At 37.9% G+C, this 25,070-nt stretch overlaps 1 protein-coding gene across 1 annotated transcript; it reads right to left on the bottom strand.

The window, feature by feature from the left end:
* Nucleotides 1–6,720: 6,720 nt before the first annotated feature.
* On the bottom strand, nt 6,721–21,609 carry LOC146471619 (uncharacterized). Its single transcript, XM_085120159.1, has 7 exons — nt 21,302–21,609; nt 21,133–21,172; nt 17,985–18,021; nt 16,535–16,606; nt 14,711–14,871; nt 13,162–13,206; nt 6,721–12,544 (listed from the first exon to the last, which is right to left on the bottom strand). The coding sequence occupies exons 1-7, from the start codon at nt 21,402–21,404 to the stop codon at nt 12,262–12,264; spliced, it is 741 nt and encodes a 246-aa protein (XP_084976285.1). The 5' UTR covers nt 21,405–21,609; the 3' UTR covers nt 6,721–12,261.
* Nucleotides 21,610–25,070: the final 3,461 nt, after the last annotated feature.

The raw sequence follows: 25,070 nt of genomic DNA, 5'->3' as shown, positions 1-25,070 counted from the left end.
GCATCCAAGGCGAGTTGTTAGTTCCACGTGACGGTTTTAACTTTTCGGTAGTCGGTAGTGGCTCTGCGGTGAATCAATAAAAAAACTTCCTTACAAAAACAGCTCATTGTGAACGTCATAGTGCTCTAAAATTACTCACTTGGGGTTCCGCATTTTGACCACGTCGTCGCCGCCGCCGAAACAAAGGGAACAAAGGCAATGACGATGACGCAAACGGATGTACTCGGAGAAACTTCGAGAGCAGCCGGGAACGTGCCGAAGTGTCCACGAAGAGTATAACGTCATCGACCAACTGAATACGGTACTCAGAAATACTTAACAAAACAAAACCGTCTGATTCTGTTACTGCAGTTTATAATATTGCTTAAGAGCTTTACTTCGGGTGTCACAGCTATTTACGTCTGAAAGTAAGAAATATAACAAAACAACATTGTGCTAAGTGTAATATACTGGCGGCATACGTGATCCTCGAACTCGCTCAAGGAATATTTTATTATTACAACGGTTATTTTTAAAGTATAAAATTTACAAGAAAAAGTAAAATGTGATCATAAAGAGTACGTATTTTAACTTCGACATAGTGGGAGGCGTTTTGACTGTTGTAACAAGAGTTTTTCTGTTACAAAATAAAACCGCGGAGGATATGGATCGGAGGATCGAGGGGGAGGGGGGTGGGGGAGATTGGGTGGCTAGTCAACCCCCTTAAATTAAGAGCCGGCAAAATCTGACTATAAAGGTCGTAACTCTGGCTGGACAGATGCCTTAATATAGGCAAGTTTGTTTTCTACAGGACAAAAAAACCTATAGTAAAATAGTTACGTTGTTCATTATGTATGAGAGAGGACAAATGTTGCTATACCTCGGGTGATACTTGGCACCACTTGAAATAATTCCCGTTTTGAGACATGAAAAGCACTGAATTGAAGATAAGTACCGAAGCATTTGGAACACGAACGTTTCGGGGAAAGTCCTTCATCAGTGTGTATGCACTGATGGACGAAACGTTCGTGCTACAGGACACTTGGACTCTTCGTAGTGACTTCTCTTCAATCATGATTTCATAATGCCAAAAATACCTCGTTCTTGTCTGACGTGAGTGTATAACGAGATCCCTGCGGCCGCGAGGAATAAAGTAGCACTTCACGGCAAAATATTGAGCTTTGTTTGTGGGTGCTTTCTCACCGACATCCGTCCTTCCTAATTTTGCTACTGTCGGCCATTTTGATGTCTTGTTCATGTCCACGTCGTGCACCGTTCTACTGATAACGTCTTCAGTGAACTTTCTGTTGTGCCTCTCTGCCACACGTCCCCTTCGAAGTCTTCGAGTCGCCTGTGAGGCTCGTTACTGTCATTACTCTAAAGTGCCCCAAATAAGTATTTTTCAAATCACAGAGGCCTCTTTTTCAAGTGTTTTTTTTTTTAATGTGTTTTTTTATTTTCTTTTCTCTTTTTTCTTTTGCGTTAGCAAGCCAAGTAATCTTTGCGCTATAATTTCCGGTAGGAATTTCTGCTCAGTTTTTGCTACCCTTTCCAATACTTCGATTACTCTCCCTTTCCTTTTCACACGCGTGGCTGTGCGCGTGAAAAGGCACAACTCTCGGGCCGAACCTCCCCTTATTACCCACTATACGGGGCTACCCCCCTCCTTCCCCCGCGGGGACGGAGCGTTTTGAAATTCTCCATTTTCATCAGCGTCTTTGATCATTTTAGCGTAAACGATAGGAAACACACATCAAAAGTATACGCTTTCAAACATTTGAAATCAGAGACCAGGTAATTGCTTTACCAAACGCTTGATACCATTGGGCTCCTGATACTAAACACTTGAACGATCGGTTTCACCCGCATGTAGTCGAAGGAGGAACGGGATCTGGGGGCATACTCGCCAAAAACATGTTCCCTGGAAACGCTACGTTAAGCTCTTTGGAAGCGTTTCTGATAGCTGGCGTAAAAAAAACATATCGCTTATCTCTGGCGCGCGCGATGTCCCGTGTGCTTAATGGCCTGGCCTTCGTGTCGCCCCAATGGACTCCTGTGGATATGAAAAACTTCAACAGCAATAGACCCTTCTCCAAAATGGCGGCAACAGATTTGAATGAGTTAAAATTTAACTGAATGAAAAACTGACACCAGCACTGGAAAGAGCACCTTTACTTTAGTAACCTTGCAAAGTTTCAGCATATTAGGTGTTATATCAGCTTAGGAAATGTAAGATGAAATTTGACAAATTTACAGACGTTTGTATGACTGGGGGTATACGTCAAACAAACGTCTGTAAATTTTTCATTTTTCAACTTACATTTTCTCAGCTGATATTACAGTCACCTGATATGCTGAAACTTTGCAGGGTTACTAAAGTAAAAGTGCTCTTTCTACAGTTTCTAGTGCTGGTATACGTTTTTAATTTTAACTTATTTGAATTTTCCGCCGCCATTTTGGAGAAGGGTCTATTGCTTCCACGCAAAGGCCAGGGGACCAGTCATTAAATACGGGCGTTCTATAGTTGAGTAAGTCAGCAAGACACTGAGATTTTGAGCTAAGTGTAATTTGAGAACGAGGGCGGGAGGAGGTGGGGGGGAGGGGGGGAAGGGGTAAGGGGGATTTGAGTGGTGCTGATTCTAGCCATAGTTATTTAAAGGCAATGGTTATGAAACCTGATAGACTTCTTCGTTATATGTCTTTGTTTTCCTTACCTGCGCCAAAATGATACATCAAGAATCATTAAGCTTAATAGGATGGATGATCTTGCCACTCTGATACCAGAGAACGCGGCGACAGCCCAAGGATCTGATGCACAAAATGAGGATGAGTAATTTGTGAGAAACTGAATGTGGTAAGCATGGAATCTGCATTATATTTGCGATGAGAAAACGAAGCCAAAGTAAGGAACAGCAAAAAGTTAACAGGCTGATGATGCGTGATCTTCCTTATTATGGTTATGACATAATTAATTCACATGAACAATTCAACAATCTTCTCTCTCCGAACTTACCCACTAAAAAATATTTAGATAAACTACGTAGCTTTCACGACATTGACTTGTTTAGCCTTAATACCCATCCAGATGATCACGAAGACCAATTAAATACTTGTATCCGATGTAAATATTATACACCACATAGTTTTTGTGAGTTTGCAAAAACCCTAGATAGAAATCAAACAAAACGCAGATTTTCAATCTTCCATAATAACATAAGAAGTATTAGACGAAACATTGACAATCTGCAAACACATCTTTTAGATGAACTAGACTTTCAATTTTCTGTTATTGGACTCACGGAAACCAAAATTTCTTATGCTAATTCGGATCAAAATATCCCACAATTAAAAGGTTACAACTTTGAGTACGTCCCAACGCCCCTGGCATCTGGAGGTGTTGGAATGTATATCAATGACACTCTAAATTACATGGTACTAGAAAAGACCTCTAATGAGGCCTACCAAGCTCTGTGGATTGAAATTATTTTGGATAAACAGAAAAACATTGTGTGCGGGATTCTCTATAGACAACACAATTCTCCGGAATCTTTTCAATCATATTTTGACGAAGCTGTCGAAAAATATATTTTCTATGATAAGCCCGTCTATATAGTCGGGGATTTTAACATTGACCTACTCAAGTCGCAATCTTCTAATATCAGCCAAAATTTTTTATTGACCGCTCAAAGCCTTCACCTTATTCCAACCATTGACAAACCCACTCGAGTACATAACACGTCGGCTACACTTATTGACAATATCTTTACAAATGACCTCGAGCAATTCCTTGTAAGTGGCAATATAATCTCCGATTTAACTGACCATTTTTCTCAGTTCTGTATTTCACGTAACCCTACTAATCGAGTCCTATCTCTTCCACATAAAGTGCGGGATTATTCTAAATTTTCACCTGATGATTTTAACAATGAACTTACTCAAATCAACTGGGACATTATCATTACAAACACTCATCAAGACATCGATAAAATTTTCTCGACGTTTTACAATAGATTTAATAAACTGGTCAATAAACACGCACCGTTAAAAAAGCTTTCAGGTCGTAAGGCAAAGCAATTTTCGAAACCATGGATTACTAAAGGCATTAGACGATCAATAAAAGTCAAGAACAAACTATTTTTGTCAGGCGATAATGAGAAATATAAATTATATAGAAATCAAATTTTGACACTAACCCGTTTAAGCAAAAAACAGTATTATTATAAATACTTCGAATCTAATTTATTGAGTGTTAAGAAGACATGGGAATGTATTAATACTTTGCTAAACAAAAAGAGAAATCGAAAATTCATCTGTAAACTCAAGGAACCTGATAACAGCGGTTTTACGCAAGACCCATCCCGAATTGCCAATATTCTTAACAGCCACTTTGCCTCCATTGGACGCAAACTAGCTTCGAAGCTACCCCGATCTTTGCACCATTTCACTGATTATTATCGTCAAACCAGTCACCTGAATTCTTTCTTTTTTGTTCCTGTGACCCCTTACGAGGTTCAACTCGAAATTCTGTCCATCTCCAACAACAAAGCGCATGGTCTGTATTCGAGTCCAACTTCAATCTTAAAATGTGCTAGCTCTACCCTCTCTTATGTTTTGGCGAATATATTCAATGCTTCAATTAATTGTGGGAATTACCCTTCAAAACTTAAACACGCAAAAGTCATTCCCATTTACAAAGACGGTGACGAGACAGATCCAAACAATTACAGACCTATCTCACTTCTTTCAAACTTTAATAGAATCTTTGAGAGATTGATGTGTGTGCGCTTAAAATCCTACTTAAGTAAAACAGATATTCTTGTTCCATCTCAATACGGCTTTCGAGAACAACATTCTACCCAGCATGCAACGCTAGATATTATTAACACTATTCAAAACAATATGGATAAAAAGCTGTATACTTGTGGCATCTTCATTGATCTAAAGAAAGCATTCGATACGGTAAACCATGAAATACTGCTGCAGAAATTATATCATTATGGAATAAGAGGGATAGTCAACGATTGGTTCTCTTCTTATCTCAAATCGCGTTCACAAACAACTAATATCGGTCCCCATATTTCTGAAAAGGCCCCTACGGAATGTGGCGTTCCTCAAGGTTCTGTTCTAGGGCCTTTACTCTTTTTGTTGTATATAAATGATATCACTAACTGTTCAGATAAGTTCAATTTTTATTTATTTGCTGATGACACTAGTATCCTTTGCAGTAATAGGAACCTTAAATCCTTAGAACTAGAAGTAAACACTGAATTAAACAAACTTTGCGAATGGCTAACAGCGAACAAATTAACTCTAAATACTAAGAAATCTAATTATGTAATATTTCTTAATTACAAAAAGAAACTTCCTTATCAACCAACGATAAATATTTACGACAATGATAAAGTTTCATATTCAACATTAGAATGTAAAGATCATGTGAAATATCTTGGCATACTCATTGACAAGAATCTCAACTGGAAAGTTCATATAGATTTAATCGCCCTAAAAATGAGCAAGGCCATTGGCATCATAGCTAAATTGAGACATTTTGTACCCTTTTCTATTCTTGTTAAGTTATATCAATCTCTTATTTCCCCCTACCTCATGTATGGAATTAGTTCGTGGGGTCAAGCTTCTCAGTCTAACTTAGAAAAGCTCCTTCTCCTACAAAAACGAGCTCTACGTTTGATGAACTTTTCTACAAAAAGTGAACACGCTATTCCTTACTTCATTAAACTTAACATCCTACCTGTTCATTTTCTCTATGTCGAATCTGTTTCCTGTTTAATGTATGATATCCAAAACAAACTAGCACCTGTTCATATTCAAAATTTATTTAAACATGTCTCAGATATACACTCCTACAACACCCGGTCAGCAACCGCCGACAAATTTTATATCATGTCTTCACGTCTTGATCAACTAAAGAATTCATTTTCTCGATTTGGTGCACGGCTATGGAATTCTTTACCGGATAATATTAGAAAGTCTGACAACAGAAAACTATTCAAGAAACAAATACATGAAATACTAATCAACATTTTAAAAAAAGAAAATGCTTACCTTACACCTTCTTCAATTCTTGAAATAATGAAAAGCTTCTGAATATGTAACAATCCTTTAATTTCTATCAGCTAGCGAATCCCCTTTTTTGCGTCACTTGTTTGTTTACTACTTATTTAACTTTTATTTTAGTCAATTCAGTTGTAAACACCAAATGTTTTTGTATTTAGTTTAGCATAAACATACCTACCCGCCTCGACTAGCTTCAGCTATTTGCGGGTAGGTATATAACACCTTGTAACTGTCTATTGTTAATAAAGTGTTGTTGTTGTTGTTTTGGCCTTGACCCTGCACAAACAACAATAGAATTTGGAATGTGTTGGAGCAACTGACCAATCGAAGCCTTTTTGTTAAGATATTCAACTGTGGTGTGAACATTAAAACAAAGGATTGTGCAGGGTCGCGGCCCTTCCAACATAAATAGCAGCAACATTGCTTTCACGGCAAGGTTTCCTAACCAGTCTCTCAAGTAACTATGTTCTAGCTAAACGGAAAGTCTGAAGACATTTTTGGTTCGCGCTTTCGGCAGAGAGGCTACGGGTCCCGGGCTCAAGAAGGGAAAATTTCGGGGCTCATGGGATTCAAAGACCCTCCCTCCCCAACCCCCTTTCTGGGCCATGCTATGTGAAGGGCCTCTCATTTTAACGAGGAACCGAGATTGACATACACACCCACAAACAGATTTTCATTTCAACGTTTATTTTCATTCCGTTATATTATTATTATACACAGGTGAACTGCACCAGGCAATTCACACCTGAAAAATAATCCGACACAACTGCTAGGTTGGTCTAATGTAAAAAGTACACTGCACCAAATTACACTCACAGAGCATATGGTTCAATGTACCCTTTATTATAATAATAATTATTACTGAGATACCGGTATCCTTTATGCGGCCCCCTTATAACTGTCTGAGCAACCGGCTGAAAACTTCCAGAAAACAGTTTCATGAAACTTTTCCTTGCCTTTATATGGTTTACATGCAATTTACCTTTCTTGAAAACAGAGAGATAAACTTTAATACTGTACTGGATTAGTGTCAAAACGTGTGAAACGTCAGCCTCTTTAAGCTAACCCCGTGTTGGCGAGCACAGGGTGCAAGGGTAAAGAAACCGTTGGTGTTTAAAGTAAGTTTCAATCTGATTTTCTTAAAAACTATATATAACAACAACAACATCAACTAGGCCCTGTAAGGTTTCCTAAAATTCTTGTAGGATTAGTCAAAGGCAGTTATGCACTTTCATGTTTAGCTGGAAGGAAATCTCTCAGCTTGGTGCTCACACAGTTTTTTTTTGGAGGAACACATGAAAACGAACACCTATTTTCCCAGGCTATAAGCTTCAATGCAGCTTTAGGCTAAATTCTAGCTCTGTACAAGTTTTACCCAAGTGTTCTTTGTGGCACAAATGAAGCTGTGCCAAGATAAAAAAAAAGTAAAGGAAAAATAGAATCACAACTGCCTTCCAACTGTGTTTAACCCTTTAACCCCTGATATCAAAGAACAAATTCTCATAGCTAGTCCCCATACTTTTCTTATAAAAGTACTGGAGAGAAGTTATTGAAATATCACGAAAATTCACCTTGGATGATCACATCCTTAATTCTCATGACCTCAGGGGTTGATTTAGCATTGATATTACAAGGAGAAATTTGATGCTGATCATTAAGGGCTTAAAGGGTTAAAAAAAAAAAAGAAGCAAACGGCAGTGCAAGTGACATCAATGTTTACGACTGAAAAACACCCATATGATAGGTACGAGACAAGAAAGTGCAAAATAAAGTAATAATACTAATAAAAAAAAATGATGAAGAAATGAAGGGTTTATAGTACAGTTTTTCGAAGGTAATGTTGTGTGATCTTGGGTAAGGATGGCCAACTAACTAGCAAACAGCTACAACCAAAATTAATACAGAAAACAGCTTATAATCTCTTTTGTTATCTTCGAGGGAGTAAGCTTAGGAGGCAAAGCAGAAAAAAACCTAGAGCAAGCAGACCAGTTCTGCCCGCATCAAGCTTGTTTTGCTCCCTGACCTTTGCTCGCTTGAATTAACCTCTCAACTAAAAGCAAATGATAAATTTCCATGGAACATTTTCATTGAATGTGAAGTTTTCAAATTTTACAAGTATGGAGGTGTGCATTTCTCTCATCAAGATGATTTCCCTCTGTTCAATCAACTTATCTATACAAATCCCACATTAGCTTTTCCAAAAATCTAAGTTAAACTTGTCTGTGGTGGAATAAAGATGTATTGAAGTAATTGATAATCTTTTGACTATTTAATATCACACAACAAGACAGAAATTATCATCAACAGAACACTATGTACTGAAGGAAATAATATTATTATTACTTTACATCAAACATTTTGGCAGTGTTTGTCTCTCCAATCAAGATGGTAGCTTTTTCTGAAATTAGGCACATACTAGGCTAACGATACTGAAAAATTTAACTCAATTCTCCATTCCTTGAATAAACTAATATTATATTCTTTCCTTTGTCTCTGAATCCGGCCAGAAATGTAACAATGCACACAAATGAAAGCTAGTAACTGAGTGCTCAGTGCTTAGTTTCCTGGAAACACCTTTCAAATGAAAGCTACTGAGCAACACTTTCCTGTGCTGCTGTTTATTAAGCTGTACGAGGTGGCTCTATCTTTGAGCTACTGAGCAGTACGTTCACAATACTCTCTGTGTTATAATACTTCGAAAAGTGAAATAAGAATGTTTTTCCAGTTTTCACCTCCTGGGAGTGAAAGTGCTAAGCTTCTCCCAGCTTTCTGCTCCTTTCAATAATTAACATGCAAACTCTGAACTTCAAGACAAGATCATTACTGCTGTCAATCAAAATTATGGTGATAACCAATGACCAACAAAGTGGAGTGAAATCTGCCCTGCATACGACCATGACCCTTTATCTCACTGAGCTAAACGTCTTCACTTTCTAAAAGTTCACTATAATGATTGACAGCAGTGAAGAATACAATGGTTGGCTGACTCTTTAACCTCAAAGTTCACGTGTTATTTAAAGGTGTAGTAACACAGTATGAACCACATGAGTTATTTCTGAATCCTCTTTGTTCAACAGTAGCCAGTGAGAGAAGATGCCTTTTCCGGTTTGTGTTTCTCTTTTCACAGCAAGTGAAATAAAAGCTGAAAATGGCGTCTGCTCTTGCAGGCTAGCTCAACAAATACCCAGACTCAGCTATAGCCAGAATAGATTTAACTTGCAAAACATCCCATTACTTTCTTAAAATGCATGTCTAAATAACTACAAATATTTCACCAGCAATAAAGTATACAAAATCACCCCCTATTTACATTAGAGCCAATAACATGAACCTAATCAATCACTCTCTACTCAAACTGTAACAATGATGGCAAATATAAGCCTACATTCCCTGTTTCATACCGTAATACTGGTACACTACTTGCAAGTCCCATTTTTCTCTCCTGATCAATTTACACACATGATAAGTCGCTGTCAGCAAGATCACAAAAGAAGGTATTCAAATGGACAAGGATTTGGCAAACCCAAGGAGTGAATCCCTTTTAATTTATTTACAGTGGAACCCCAACATAACAAACCGCTTTATAATGGGCACCCCAGTATAATAATATTAACAATTACTATTCCAAAACCGTGCACTGGATATGAGATGAGAGATAGCCAACAAGGCACGTAGCACCAAGTTTATTTATTTATTTATTTATTCACCACGACATACAAACATAGAAAGTTACAATGAATGATAAACTAGGATTACAAGTACATAAGTTTAGAGTAAATAATAATAGTAAAAGAAGCAAGAAGTGGCGAGGAGACCTCAAGAAACCCCCGGGCTTATACTGAGAGGTCTCCTCGGAGATATGTTGGGACTTTAAGATCAGTAAAGACATTGTATTGAGTTGGCTATAATCATCTCATATCCAACAAGCGCGAGTGAAATAATAATCATTTCACTCGCGCTTGTTGGATATGAGTTGGGTATGTTATTGTTTTGTTAAAAACAATTTAAGAAATATTGCTAGATCTTGCTGATTTCATTTTGCAAGAACAACCAGAAGACAATTTAATGGTCTCCATTTATCGAGTACGGTATAATGGATCATACACCATGTCTGCTAAGCCAATCAAATCCTTGGAATTGCATTATACAATGATCCAGTTTTAAATAATGAACAATATTCTTCAGCCCAGTTATAGTGGTACTACTCAAAACTAAGTTAGCAGTCGCATAACGAGATTTGTTTCCCTAGAGATGCGCCTCCTCTCGAGAGAGACACAACTCTGATCTCTTAAGACAGGAGTCTCCTCTCACTAGAGCCACTGATGCAGAAATTTCAGAATTAATTACAAGCAAACTTCTCTGCAAGAAACCAATACATTTTTGGAACAGAACAACCACTTTAATAAACACATCCCCCCAGTCCCCTGGCACTTTGTTATGTTGGGGTTCCACTGTACTGTTAGATACTGCCACTTTTTTTTAAATTATGTAATGCTTGCGAGGACTAACTATAGAAAATGGGACTGCAAGTAGCCTTAGAGTAAATGCTAGTAGAAACTACACGGTTTTGCTAACCGGGTTACTCGCTGCGCAAGAGTGAAATAGTTGGCAATGCCAAAATGGATATTCACGAATTAAAGTAAAAAGTGTTCTAAAAAAATGAAAATATCATGTACGCTAGAACCCATTCGCATTAGACCATTATTGGGGCCAGCAAAATCTGGCTGTTTTAACAAGGATGGTCATTAGCTTTTGCAATGTAATACTGACCTTTACTTAGGACCACAAGACTAATGCTAATACAAACAACACCAATATAGTGGTATCGCTACTCAAGGGTTGTAATATGGTGTTAGCTCTAAGGTTTGCATTGTAAGATAACATGCAAAATTTTTAAAGTGAAACGGAAGACCAGTTTTCAAAATGCCCCATCACAGGTACATCTTCAACATGAACACTGCTTGCAAGCAATGACGATGACGGTAACTTTCCAGCATACCTCTGTAGCAATGGTCATGATGCCTTGGTTCAGCATTTTTCTTATCTTTACAGACTAGGCTTGTTTAACGTAAGGGATGTTTTGCATTGGCAAAAACAGTGGCCAGAATAGTGAATTGTTCACAATGACCCTCTAATCGCCAACAATGATCACCATCTAAATTCTCCTAACAATACCGCTACTTAAATAAATAAATTCTTTGTTCACGATACTTTTTAATTAGTAATCAAAGCAAGCACTAAAAATGAACCACATTTCCACTGATCAGCAGTTGAAACATCATTCGTTTTAGCGCTAGTTTTTATTACTATCACTACTTCTGTTAACAAAGATCCAAATCATGAAAATAAAAGAACTGATCACTGACCACAAGTGTCTTGATGTTTAAACAAATTCTCCCAAATAACACCATAAGAAATTTATGAGGCGAAGTGAGGAGAATGTGTATGGAGTTATAGGGTTAATGAATAGCCATTGGGGGACGGAGGGGGGTTCCAGTGTAGTGTAAAAATAACAAAGTACAAATTACAATGAACTAAATTTCTTTAAAATTTAATCCTATATATACATTTTCTCAAGGTTGAGATTGATCTTCACGCTTAGCTGTTACAAACAAAAACAAAAGGAAATAGGGGTTTCATTACCTTGATGGACCATGGTTTCTTTAAGCAGAAGACATTCTTTTGTAGCAGGATGTTACAAATCTTCCAAACAGAAATCTTGAATAGATGTAATCTGCACTTCATGGATACCAGTTGCATCATGGCAAGTGAGGAAAGCCGAAATTCAATACTTCTTGGTAAGTGCAAGGCGTTACTCAGCAATACCCATGATTTGACCAGCAATTATTCTTCCATGGAAGTCCACACAAAAAGTCAAATTCTTCTCTCCTGCTTGAAAATGGGAGTTGTTACACGTTATAAAATAGATGTAGTGATGACAGCACGAAAGTTGTCAAGTTGCGCTCAACAGTATTTGCTGAAAGACACTTTCCAATATTTTCATTGAGCATTGTGATACACATTGTCACAAACTTGGCTGTATGAAAAAAGAATTACTAAAATCAGAAGAAGATGTGTCTTTCTTCTCTACTCTGACTAGCTTCATGGTGAAGGGACACAGCCCCAACCCCAAACACAGCTGGCCAACCGCACAGCTTCCGCTATTCAAAAGTCATTGTTACTCTAAGAAGCCAAATGAAAACCAACTCAGTGACGCTTCATGTGAAGTGACAGGTGATCTGACCTTGAAAAGCACCTGTCACAGTGGGAGCATTTAAATGGCTTTGCACCAGTGTGTTTTCTGTAATGTCTTGTAAGTTCGTCAGAACGTGCAAAGCGCCACGAGCAGCCTTCCCAGGAACATTTGTAGGGTTTCTCCCCCGTGTGGGTCCGCCTGTGAGCTTTGAGATGCGAGCTTTTGGTGTAAACTTTAGAGCAGCCTTCGTAATCACATTTGTGGATCCTTCTTCTTTTCATATGGTCGGTTTTGCTGGAAAACAACAACAACAAGAACTGTTAGACACAAATACGCAAGTCAACAGTGTGTTTTAAACTTACAGCTTAACACTTACCCAGGGATTTAAATAAATAAACAAATAACTTCTCATTCTAGTTTTGAATGCATTTTTGTGCCTGGCCTAACACAGTCAAACCTTCGCCAATTGACATCTACCATAGACAGACAATTCTGCCACACTCAAAATTACTTCTAGACCCATATGAGATGAAATCGGAGACAAAATGAGCCAAAACGAGACATAATCATTTTGATCTAAGAAACAAGGGAAAAAATTTAAAATATTGATCAGCTTGACTTTTTCAAGTTGGTTTCCATAATTTCTATCTTTGCTATGAGTAGCTGAACATTTTAAGGATAGCTTCTGTGCTTTGGAGTAGCCATTCTTAGTCATTTTATTGAAAAATTGGGATTAGGGTACATCAATAAACATGTATACATAACTGTATATATGTACATCAATTTTTAGGAGGGCTGCTGTTTTTAAGCACTATTTGTAGCCAGATTGTTACTTAGGCCTGGGTCAGTTTTGGGGGAGCTCAGTCATTTCCAGTACTGTCTTTATTGTGCATGTATTGTTCAGAACTTACTCAGTTTTTCGACTTTCTCTCCCAGTGCTTACATTTGGTTCACTCCTGGAAAGAGAGAGAACATCAAAATTAATTTAAGCACATGTATAAACAGATAAAGATGCCTCATGATTGCCTTAAAGAGGAAGCATCACACCTACAGGGATTTTTGACTTTTTTTTCGTTAAAAATGGTCCACCAATACCTTCACTTAATTAAAAATAAAATCTACAACACAGAGAGAAAGAAATAAACCAGTATTCCTGAAAGGGACAAATACTGATCTGTTCTATTGCAGTTTGGAAAAGAAAATGTGAGAACTTGAAAAACATTAGCCTGACTTTTTTCAAATTTCTGCAATCCATTCTGATCCCTGTGGCCAGAGACACTCATGGACTGTTTTAGCACAGTACACTGGGGTGGTACTCTATAACAAATTTAAGGTTTCTGTTGATTAACCCTGGAAGCCCGAGTATCAACATGCAAATTCTCAACACTGTTCTCCGCATATTTCTCACAATACTAGTTGGGAGAATAGATCCTTCTCCAAAGTGACGCCAACAGATTTGAATGATTAAAATTGAACTGAATGAAAAACTGATACCAGCACTGGAAAGGGCACCTTTACTTTAGTAACCTTGCAAAGTTTCAGCATATTAGGTGTTATATCAGCTTAGGAAACGTAAGATGAAATTTGACAAATTTACAGACGTTTGTATGACTGGGGGTATACGTCATACCCCCAGTCATACAAATGTCTGTATACTTTTCATTTTCAACTTACATTTTCTCAGCTGATATAACACCTGATATGCTGAAACTTTGCTGGGTTACTAAAGTAAAAGTGCTCTTTCTAGTGCCGGTATATGTTTTTAATTTTCACTTATTTGAATTTTCGGCCGCCATTTTGGAGACGGGTCTATTTGTTTAGAATCATTTCATCTTTGGTGATCAAAACCTGAATGTTTGATCAAGCAGTGATATTGTGAGGAGAAATAAGATACTGATCACTATTAGGGCTTATAGGGTAAAAAAAAGGATTTGGCTTTTCACCAAATCCTCAAAAAACTTCCCCTTTAATTGATGTAGATTACGTGCTACCATCAGTTTACAACTCAAACTAAAAGAATCTATTCAAATCTATTGGAAACATCCCACTTTACACAAGCAGCTGTTTCACATTAATTTACAACTCTCTTCATAGTTCTGACATTGCCATGCACCCATCTGTCATGAAGTTATAGTTTTCCCATTAGCTGAGCAATTTTAACAAAATTTTAATGCACTAACTTTAAATTAGACTTTGCACTTTATATCAGTATTCTGATGATGATAGTGGGAATAAAAGCATTGTATTTCGTCTTAAAACCTTATCTTGCTTCCTTCTAACAAGATGTTTCAGAGACAGTGTGATCAACCACACAAATAGTACAGGTGGTCCAATGACAAAATGATGGCATAAACTTTCATTTAATGCATAAAGAATGTTGCCACTGTAGCAATGTTGGGTAGGGGAGGGGGGAGTAGTTATTTTACACATAATTGGTGACATGTTAGAATAATGACTTACTCATCAAAAAGTACCGCAGGAGGAGACTGCGACCTGCGTTCATAATCGTCATCCTCCATCGTGTATTCTTTTAAGTGATCTCCTGGGGAGACGATAACTGTTGGCGGGTTGTCTGTACCATTACAGCGACCTCCATATCTACCTGGAGATGCTTCTGTAACCTAACACCATATAAGATGAATTAAATCATCAGCTAAGTTAACTCCATGTTCCCACACCCAAACCTCCTATACATGCTTGCACAAAATTAATGTTCCTTACATTTTCACATGACGGCAGGTTTTATTAAACCCATGGATGATAATAAATAAGACTTTTTATTGGTGACAACTTTCAAACAAACGTGAAAAGTTTACAATAATGAAACACCTTGTAACTAAAGGGAAAAGTAAGGCTAACGACTTAATTACGATTAAATACATAAGGTGAAAGAGAGCATTTTAACCTGTCAATACATGTAAAAGTGCTTTTAAAATGCTCAGAATTCACTTACGGAAGGAGAAAATTGTGGCCACCTCAGAAGAAAAGGTGAGAGCATTTCAGCCACAGTCCTTGCTTGCTTTGATTTAAATGTAGTGTGACGACCATGAAAATAACAGTTGATTAAACCTTGCTTCTATTTGCTAAACTTATCAATAATACAACTATAATATTATTTTTAGCGTTCAAAGTTTTGTGTTTTCCTCAATTTTAGCACCTAGGGTAGTTCACTAAATATTTGGAAACTTCAAGATAAAGTGTGAAATTATAAAGGACACTGAAGGTTACTTTGAATAAAGGTTATAAGGTTAAAAAGCATTAACCCTTTCCAGCCAAGGTTCTCTTGGCCTGATTTTCCAAACAGGCAAAGAAAAACACAATCTTCATGTGTGATGTACCATTTAAAAGGTCTTGATGAGTAAAATTTAGTTCTCACATCAAGATAACTGAAGGAAGTCAGGTCTTTGACAGAAATGCTTTTAAAATGTCAAAATTAAAAACTACAAAATTTCAAGGATTGGCACATATGATAGGTCTACCATCAAGCTGAAGCTTAATTTGCAGCTTTTAATGCCTAGAACCACCTGAGATACATGTATGTCAGGCTCCGTAAGTGCATTAAATTTAAAAATAAAAAAATTGTAGGGGTGGCAAACTACATAACAGAAATGATACTGGGGGTACCATTTTTTTTTCCTTTTAATGCTAAGATCTTTCCAAGACCAGTTTGTTGTCAAACGTCACTGACCAGGCAGAAAAGAGTTAACCTGTGAAAATTTTTACAGAATAATCTGCGATGATTTAAAAGCTATCATGGTTTATGATAGCCATGGTATATGAGGGCAGTGTACAGGGAGGGGTTGGGGGGGGGGGTATACAATTTGACCATTTTGGTAAGAAATCTATAAGGAAAAGTTTGGCCATTGAAGCAAAAAAAAACCACTTTATTTTAGTGTAGAGCACTAATTTCCAGATCAAATTGGAATTAGAAATGTTGGTTTTTGAGGAGAAGGGAGAACCAGAGGATCTGGAGATGAACCTCTCAGAGCAAGGACGAGAACCAACAACAAATTTACTCAACCCACATATGACGCAGAGCACTAATTTCCAGATCAAATTGGAATTAACGTTGGTTTTTGAGGAGAGGGGATAACCAGAGTACCCAGAAACAAAAACCTCTCAGAGTAAGGACAAGAACCAACAACATTGAACTCAACCCACATATGACGCTGAGTTCAGAAATCAAACCCGGGCCACACTGGTAGGGGGAGAGTGCTCTCACCACTGTGTCATCCCTGCTCCCCAAGCAATTCACAATGTGAACAGCAAAATTTTTTAGCCTACCTTATATTCATCATCATCTGTAGTAACAACTCGAATTACTGTAGTTCGCTCAAACTGCCCATCTGGGTCAAGCTGTTGGAATAAATAAATAAATGCTCATTTGTTAGCCCGTTGTTATTAACTCTCCAAATTACTTTGGGGACTACACTCAACTTTCTACAAATACATGTGTACAGTGCTAAAAAGATGTGACTCAGAATGGAGCTGCGCTAGAACGGTTTATTTAATGGGGTCACAAAAAAAGCTATCTTTTTAAATGGGGAAGTATCACGAAAATTTGATGTCATTCCAAAACCCAATAATTGTCAAGTTTTGTTATAAATTATCACCCCAGTGTAATAAAACTGTCGATTAGAGCCTCTGGCCAGAGACAGAGTAGGTCGAAATGGATTGAAACTTGAAAAATGTTAGGCTAATGTTTTTCAAGTTTTCGTATTTTTGTTTCCAAAATGCGCTAGAACAGAGTACGAGTGTTCCTGTCAAGAATTGAGTTGATTTCTCTCCTCTTGTTGTTCTAGAATTATTTTGTAGCAGAGTGAAGGTCTTATTTCACCATTTTTAACAAAAGAGGTCAAAAACCCCATGATACTTCCCCTTTAAGGCTAACGTTCAATGGCCTTAGCTCCCACAAGTCTCCTATAGCTCAGTGGTAGAGCATCCGAACTAGTATTTAGAAGGTCTCATTTACATTAATGTATGACAGATCATTGTGGTTCTACAACTGTCAAACAAAAAAGATTCCTTCGCCAGGAACTCTCCAATTTCCACTGTTTAAATGGCGAGTGCTTCTTAGAAGTTAATATTTCGGTTTACACTTCAAAATGGTTAATTTTCCCTTGAAAACGGCAATATGGCCGCCACAAATTTAATCCAGGTTTAATGAATAAATCAAATGATGCTTTGACGTCACACAGGTAGAAGTGAGTGGGTCCCCTCCCTCGCGATATACGCGACAAGAATGGATTTTGATTGGCCTGCTTTTGTTGAAGACAATCAGAACAGTATATCCCTTCTTGGAGAGGGCAGAGTTTAATAAATAAATTAATGTGTAGATTTGTGACTACGACGAAGAAAAAAAAAGAAAAGAAAAAGAAAAAGAAATCTACCCATTTTAAGAGTAGTGCTCCAGTCCTAAAATAGTTGCTTCAAGCTACAGCAAACTGAGTTGAGCTTTGGCCATTGGGGACAGTTTCTCAAAAGAAGACTTACTGGGCCAAAAACATCTTTTTTTTATTTCAATCTTTTTTGTAATTACATGTGCCCATTAAAAAGATTTTTGCATTTAGCTTTCCAAATAAATATAACAAAAAATTATTGCAACTTTGTTAACAAGGATCAAGACCTTATGAGAAACAGTCCCCAAGGTACAGCAAAAGCTTGACTCAGTATTGTAATAATATGCTGTAAAACTGAGCAACCAGTTTTGCAATAAGCAACAAAAACTACACACCTGTATTACATGTGGTTGAGAAAGACAATTTGCAGAACTGAAAAGAAATTAAAGATTGTCAGTTTACCAAGATCAAACAACACAAATGCATCACAAACTGCATTGCATTCAAGGTTCATACAATGAAATGGTTTCCACAAAGATGAACAAATGACATGTGGGAAGAGTTCACCAGACACTTTGGCTTCTGTTACGTCTGGCAATGTAGCTCCTGTGATATATAGGTATTCAAATGAGCTTTGCAAGATGGAAGGAAAACTTAGATCATGCAGAATGTAGGGAGTAATAAGCGAGTGCTTTGGTTCTATGAAAATCAGTTGCTCACATGCATTCTGCACACGTTGTCAGACTTTTGGATTTGGTATTGTGGAAGACCGCACAGAAGACGGTTACAACTGTAATTCAATCTGCTAGTAAAAAACGCATGAACCAATCTCTGAGTTGATTCTCTAGACAAGTATTTTCTTATCTGCCATATGAAGAAGACAGGTAACAGGATACAGGTACCAAAATACCCCCATTAACCCTTTGGTTACCAAATATGCCTTTTGGCATATTGCATGACTGTCCATGTGGTACCAAAATTATACGCCTTTTGGTATATTTTAGAGAGTTCTCTGTTCAAACAACTCAATTTTACAATTTTGGAATTGCATGCACTTTCCAAGGAAGAAATGGCAAAGTTGCACACGAGAAGTGGCATAGAGTGGCACCTCTCCCATCCAGCCTGAAATATATTTCACAGCAACCAGCTGTGCGCACATCATTAGACCTCAGACTCTAGAACCACATGTGGAGACAGATGAACCATGGCATATAACAACTTCAGTCAACAACTTTGAAACTTTGTTCAAGCAAAGAAGCACACGCTACAAAAAATTCCTGTGACAATAAACTTGACATCTCATCAAAAATTTATAATTTCTCTATTTAGCCAACAAGCAACACATCTTAGGGTTAGGGTAGGAAGAGAGGGAGAGAAAGTACTTTCCCAAGCTCCCTTCCCCCACCCCTAAGAGAGCTTGCTTGGATGCTAATATCTACATGCACTTAACATAGTACATGTCTTAAACATAGTACATGTATATCGTTGTGTGTGAGAGCAAGCAAGTTCAGAACTGGGCAAAAAACACAGATGTCTTTTGAAAGATATTGTACTTGACAAAACTAAATCAAAAGAAAGTTCAGCCGGAAATGCCTGAATGTTCACATTTTAGGATTCCATCCACAGACTCAAAAGTTAGAACCACCTTGTACAATGTTATAAGCAGTACCACAGGAAAGAACTGCTCAGTAGCTTTCATGAGAATAATCACACTTAAGATTTTCATTCAGACTCTAAATACTACATATTACAAGACATGATTTATTTTCCTGGGAGCAAACATAGAGAGTGTCGAGAACTGATCCATGCAGCAAAAAGATTTGTTTCAAAAACCCTTTTGTGGCAAAGCAGATGTCCACAATGCCCACATTGACTATGCATGTTCAACAACATGACAAATTCGAATGTTCAGAGGAAACCTCCTGATGCACTTAATGTCAAGCTAACTAATTACTATTCTTTTGCAATCAAAAAATTTGAAGAATCTTGACACATTAAACTGAAATTTTCTTGAAAAGTTAATAGCACCAGTCAAAAATGCCCTTTATTACCATTTCAAATAAAACAGAAGGCATCTTTCCTGAATTAATTGCACTGTTGTAAAAAATTTTGGCTTATTAAAGCAAGATGTTTATATTTCGTAGACGCTGTTAGGTGGAGCACAGAACTAATGGGTTCAAGGGTGTGGTAACAGAACAAAATACCGGGCCAAACAAAAACCCCAATAAGATACAACTACACAACATATAAGCTTATATATCAAATGAAAGAAAACTATTTTGCAAAATCATCTAGTTTGGGCAACAAAAATATTTTATATATACATAGCAAAATAAAATATACTTATTTCGAATCTCAAACCCAAGCATTGTGTCTTATAAGAGAAAATGGCAATTGGTAGAATGTAGCTTTCAAAAAAATTGATCATGGCTTTGAACTTTTGTGTGTGTATAAAGACATACGTTACAAATTCATGAATAACTCCAGTAATTATAAATACGACGTTATCCCATATTTTTTCTTGGCAACGGAGACAAGTCGTGAATCGAGACGAGAAAACTATAGGATAGGCCTAAACAAGTCTTCACTAAATTCGACTTCCTTAAAATAGTGAAATGGACTACGAAAGAAAATCAATTTAAGAAACGGGTTTCAGTTTTACGCTATGAAGAATTGTGGATACATAACAGTCAAACGCCATCAGCTTTAAAATCAAAAGAAAAAGTTCTGTAATTTTTATGTTCTTGTAAGAGAAAAAAAATTATTAAACAGGAAATGCTAAACGGAGAGTCAATTCAACTCGAATCTTGTATTTATCTAAACACTGAATCGAGCGTGTATGTATGTGCGTCTTTGGCCGGTTTTCCCTCGTTAGCTGTAAAGATTATTCTAAATCAAAATATAAACTTAATCGACGCAACGCAACAACGCTAGACGAAAACGATAACAGAAATATGCGAGTTTCACCGAACACGAATGAACGTCAGAATTGGAGAATGTGACGTGAAAAATTATGCTCATTCGTCTAGCTTGCAGTTCCAATATCGACAAGGAAAAGTTGCGCAAAGTTTATTCCTTTCGCTGGCCGCAAACTTTACGACTAGATAGTATTGTATTTCTGTTTCTCCCAGGCAGTATAATCGTCAAATTATCAGGAAGCAAAGGAAATCATCAGAACAAGTTACGATGCACGCCAACGAATCCAATTCCCTTGGAATTTCAAGGATTCCCCGTTTCCTGTTTGTAAAATATTCTTACACTTCACGATCCTCGGTATCAAAGTTGAAATTCTTGTAGAAAAAGAAATTCACCACAATACTTGGCTCGTCTAGAAAGATTGCTGGAGCAAACCAAGGCGAAAATCGGTTTAACGCAAACTGCTAGAAATTGCCCAAAACCGCTGAAAGGATACGCGGGGGCTTGCATCGACAAATTTCGCCGGCATATAGCTCGACGCGGGGCACAAAACAATACAAAATCTCAACCAAGCGGCGTCTGTTTCGCACTTTTCAGAGCTGGTTCAGTAATGTTAAACTTTCTTACCCAGAAATTTGATTGCAAGCTTCACAGGTGCCCCTTTCCTCTGAAAAACGACAAAAGGAAAGAAGATTTTAGTTTGTATTATTACGATCGTCGCATTACAAAGGCATTGTGTTCTCCGGCCTCGCAACACACTACGTAGACGCAACGAAACTTTCATTCTACCGCTCACCTTCGAGTAGAGAAGCATCAAACTGACATGCTTGATCTTGGGTTTTCTTCGCTCTCTTCTGTATTGTTCTTGTATGCGTCGAACCTTCTTCGTTCGACGCCATATTATTTGTGGAAGCTAAACACGACGGCCACACCCGAGCAAAGCCAATACACTGCACTTCCCAAGGGTGGGGTGGGGGGAGGTGGGGACTTGTCACGTCCCTAGGGAGTGGCGCGCTGGTAAACTACTATTCTTCACGTTTTAACTTTTGCTAAACGAAATTGTGTACCTTTTCTCGTTATCAGTTGTTCTAAATCTTGTAACAGAAACTTCAAATCACAAATGCAACCCGTAATTAATGAATTTGCTGATTATCGCAACTGATTTTCACTTACGTTTTGGGAACCACCCATTTAGGGGCGTGTCTCATTCTGATTGGCTGGAGAAACAACTCGGCTCTTAATCTTTCGGTTGTCGTTTCGTTTCCTTTATTAAGCTAAGCGTTGTAAACAAAGTTAACGTGATGTACGCTCTTAAGAAGAATATTGCTTTTGGTTTGCCTTAGCAAACTCAAACAGAAAATGTTTTCCCGAATAGATTTGAAGAGAATATCGGCTTTGTATCCTGCTGATTGAAATCGTGTCCCACGGGAACAAATAAACACGTTCTTAGCTTGCATTTGAAGTTTTCAGTTCCTAATGAAAAAAAATAATTGTTTGCCTAGAATAGCTGTGGTATCGTGGCAACCAATTCGCTTGCAAAAACGCGAAACATCCTACGCGATACCACACTTTCAAAGTACAACAGAAAAAACATGTCTGTTAGAATACAATTTTAATTCCTTATAGAGATATTGAGTTTGAAAAATAGACATGTGATACCTTATAATGTTTCATTTCATTTTGCAACCAAGCGTGGAACAGAAAAAGCTGATCTTCCCAACGAGACAAGCACTAAATCCCGAAGAAAAGGTTGCGATTGCGTGCACAAAAAATTAAGGAGTGCTCTAAACCTAGTTTTGCCTTGAATGATTGTTATCATTCTTAGATAGGATTTCATTCGTTTGTCAATACCAAGTTTGCCCAACAATTTAATTTGAAAACAGGCTTTTACACATATATTTTTAACGCCGTTTGTGCAATTCATCAAGCATGCAACCGCCTCGTCTTTTCTCGCCCCCTTACTCGCCCGCTCGGTTGAAAATTGATGGGCGTCATCTCTCCGGAACGGTATGTTTTGTTCTAAAAATCCTTTAGGCTAAAATTGCGAAATAATGTTTCCATCATTGATTTAGCTATTCTGAAGTTAAGAAAAAACCTTTACCAGCAAATGACAAGAAAAAAAAAAGAGAAAAGAGAGAAGTGTTTTCACTCACGCGGCCTTACGCTCTACTCAATTCGTTCGCAAGGAGCAATTTCACAGGCAATCCTTAAGCGTGACTTAAGCTTAAGAATTCAAGCCGGCTGATTATTTTAATAAATTTGCCCAACTGTTTCGGTTGAAGACAAAATTAACCTTCGTTAGGGGCTAGAAAGGCCGAGTTGCAACGCTTAATTTCTAAATTTAACGATAATTTGTTGTACGTGAAACCGCCTCGCTTTTCGTTCGGCGTTTTCAAGGTCACGAGCGCACTGAATTTTAGCACGAAAATAAAATTTTGTTGAGAAATTATACCGAAAGAAACTGCCAAGGTCAACTCCATAAGGACAAAACATTTGTTTCGCTTCACTGAACGGTATGCTTCATAGAAATATTTCCTTTTAATGTAACTGAAACCGCAGAAACGCGGTGTATTTTCCGTTTTTGTTTCAAACAGCGTACATCAGTTTCTGCATTTTTATTAGCATGAATACAAACAAAGGCATTTCTATTATTGACCGAGATGAGTAGTTAGACAAGGGAAACCGTATAAAGACGGCTGACAGAGAAATTTTAATAAACGTAGTATTCACTTTTCTTGTTTCGACTAACGCTTCCGTAAAATTTAGAGATATCGAGAGAGCTTTTCAATGAGGTAGACCAAGCTGCTTCGGCTAGTCTCTATAATTATGAAATGCTGCTACAAAATTCAAAATAGATTGAATAGGCGAACGAAAAGAAATAAAATCAATTTGCAATAATCACTTAGCTCAGCCACATTATACGAAAACAGTACTAGTGTTGCTCAAATTAGAGCAGGGTTTCATGGTAGGTAATTTTTTGTTTATTAGTTTTATTTAATGTGTTTGATTGCCATGGACAGTTACAGCGAGTAATATTACGCAGAAGACGTGCATTGATCTTAAAGTTGATTGGCCAGGAAGACTAAAGAAACTACGTGCAGAAGCTAATAAATTCAGGGTCAGCTAGCCGAAACATCCACTTTCCATTATATCTTCACTGTAATCGCATGATGTAATAGCCGATTCTCTCAGTTTCGCTCCTTAAAACGAATGCCTTAGGATTTCGTTCTTTCAAGAGGGGCCTACACTTATTTTTTTTTATGAAATGGGGCGTAATTTCGGGGAAAGAAATTGGGACAAAACGATACACACACGAAGCGAGTTTGTTCTAGACTGAGGGCAGTCTCTTCTACTAAGTTCTGTAGCGTGAGCGATGGATCTAGCGAGCGAAGTCACTTTGCGCGAGTGATCGATCTAGCTGAGTAACTCACAGTCTAAAAAGATAGTTTGCTTACAACGCGGAAAGCACTCACTGAGGGGGTTGATAGCGGACTGTCTGGCGGTACGTCTTTTAATTGTAACTTCATTCTTTACATCCTCCCTACCTCCCTTCCAAAATAGATCTTTTCAAAATATTCTCAAAAATTTAATAACCCTTGCACGGGCTAAAACCCTATGGTTGCTAACTATTTCGGATTACTTAAAGCCTCAATGAGACAACAACATCCATTGCTCAAAGTAATGAAAACATACCTACGATTACAGCCTGTGAGAGAATACGCCTTTTCAGGGATTTTGTTTTATCTGCCGCGAAAAGAGCGGCGGAAAAGGCGTCGGGGAGGGGAAGGGGGGGGGGGGGAGGAGCGAGAAAAAGTGAGAGAAAAGGGGGGGGGACTGAGAAGTCCCCCCCTTTCTTCGCTCACTTTTTCTTGCACTCCTTCCCCGTCCCCAATTACGCCTACTATGCAGTTTACCTCGTTTCTCTCGGTGGTAAGACCGAGAAAAATTAGGCGAGCGTAAACACAAAAATCGTATTCCACGAGAAGGCCCGACTCATGGGATGTATTCTCACGACATGGGATTTCCCGGTGCCCATTGCTTGTGCGTTTGATGGACTCTACTATTTTTGAGAGGTACAGAGACTCCCAGGGATGACTGTAATTTCAACCCCCCCCCCCCCCTTACCACCAACACCTCCGGCCCTTGAATTTATTGAGTTCTCTCCCCAACCAACCGTAAGTGGAGTTTAACCCTCTTCTTTAACTTGATGGGATGATAAGTCAGAGTTGCTATACCGCAAGACATAAAAAAGATTGGAAAGGGGAGAGAGATATACTCTGAGTCATGCTGACAGCGCTTGGCAATTTCTCTCAACATTGTCGAAAACCCAGGAGAAATAAAATCTATGGATATTTGAATGGGCGATTAGAGAGATTAGAATTACGTTTAGGTAAATCGGTAAACGCCAAAACGGTAGAAATGACGACGTGACCATGATTATCCTTAATTCATTTGCCACTCACCGCCATTTACTGTTTTCAGTTTCTCATTAAAATTGAGTAGATTTGGGTTAGATTGACAGAACAGAATTATTTTGCACTATTTTGGTCTATGAACATATTTTC

This window comes from Pavona decussata, unplaced genomic scaffold, assembly GCF_977016875.1.
Source record: "Pavona decussata unplaced genomic scaffold, jaPavDecu1.1 SCAFFOLD_102, whole genome shotgun sequence".
NCBI lineage: Eukaryota > Metazoa > Cnidaria > Anthozoa > Scleractinia > Agariciidae > Pavona > Pavona decussata.
Note: the sequence above shows the minus strand (reverse complement) of the source record. Positions and strands in the feature narration are given on the sequence as shown.

Bases quoted from the DNA above. Each gene is read 5' to 3' on its own strand.
- LOC146471619 (XM_085120159.1), bottom strand. From the start codon at position 21,404: ATGGCGTCGAACGAAGAAGGTTCGACGCATACAAGAACAATACAGAAG. The intron at 16,607-17,984 runs GTGTGTAGTTTT...TTATTCCAACAG, and splicing joins CTCAACCACATGTAATACAG to CTTGACCCAGATGGGCAGTT. The intron at 13,207-14,710 runs GTAAGTCATTAT...CTCTCTTTCCAG, and splicing joins CCTGCGGTACTTTTTGATGA to GAGTGAACCAAATGTAAGCA.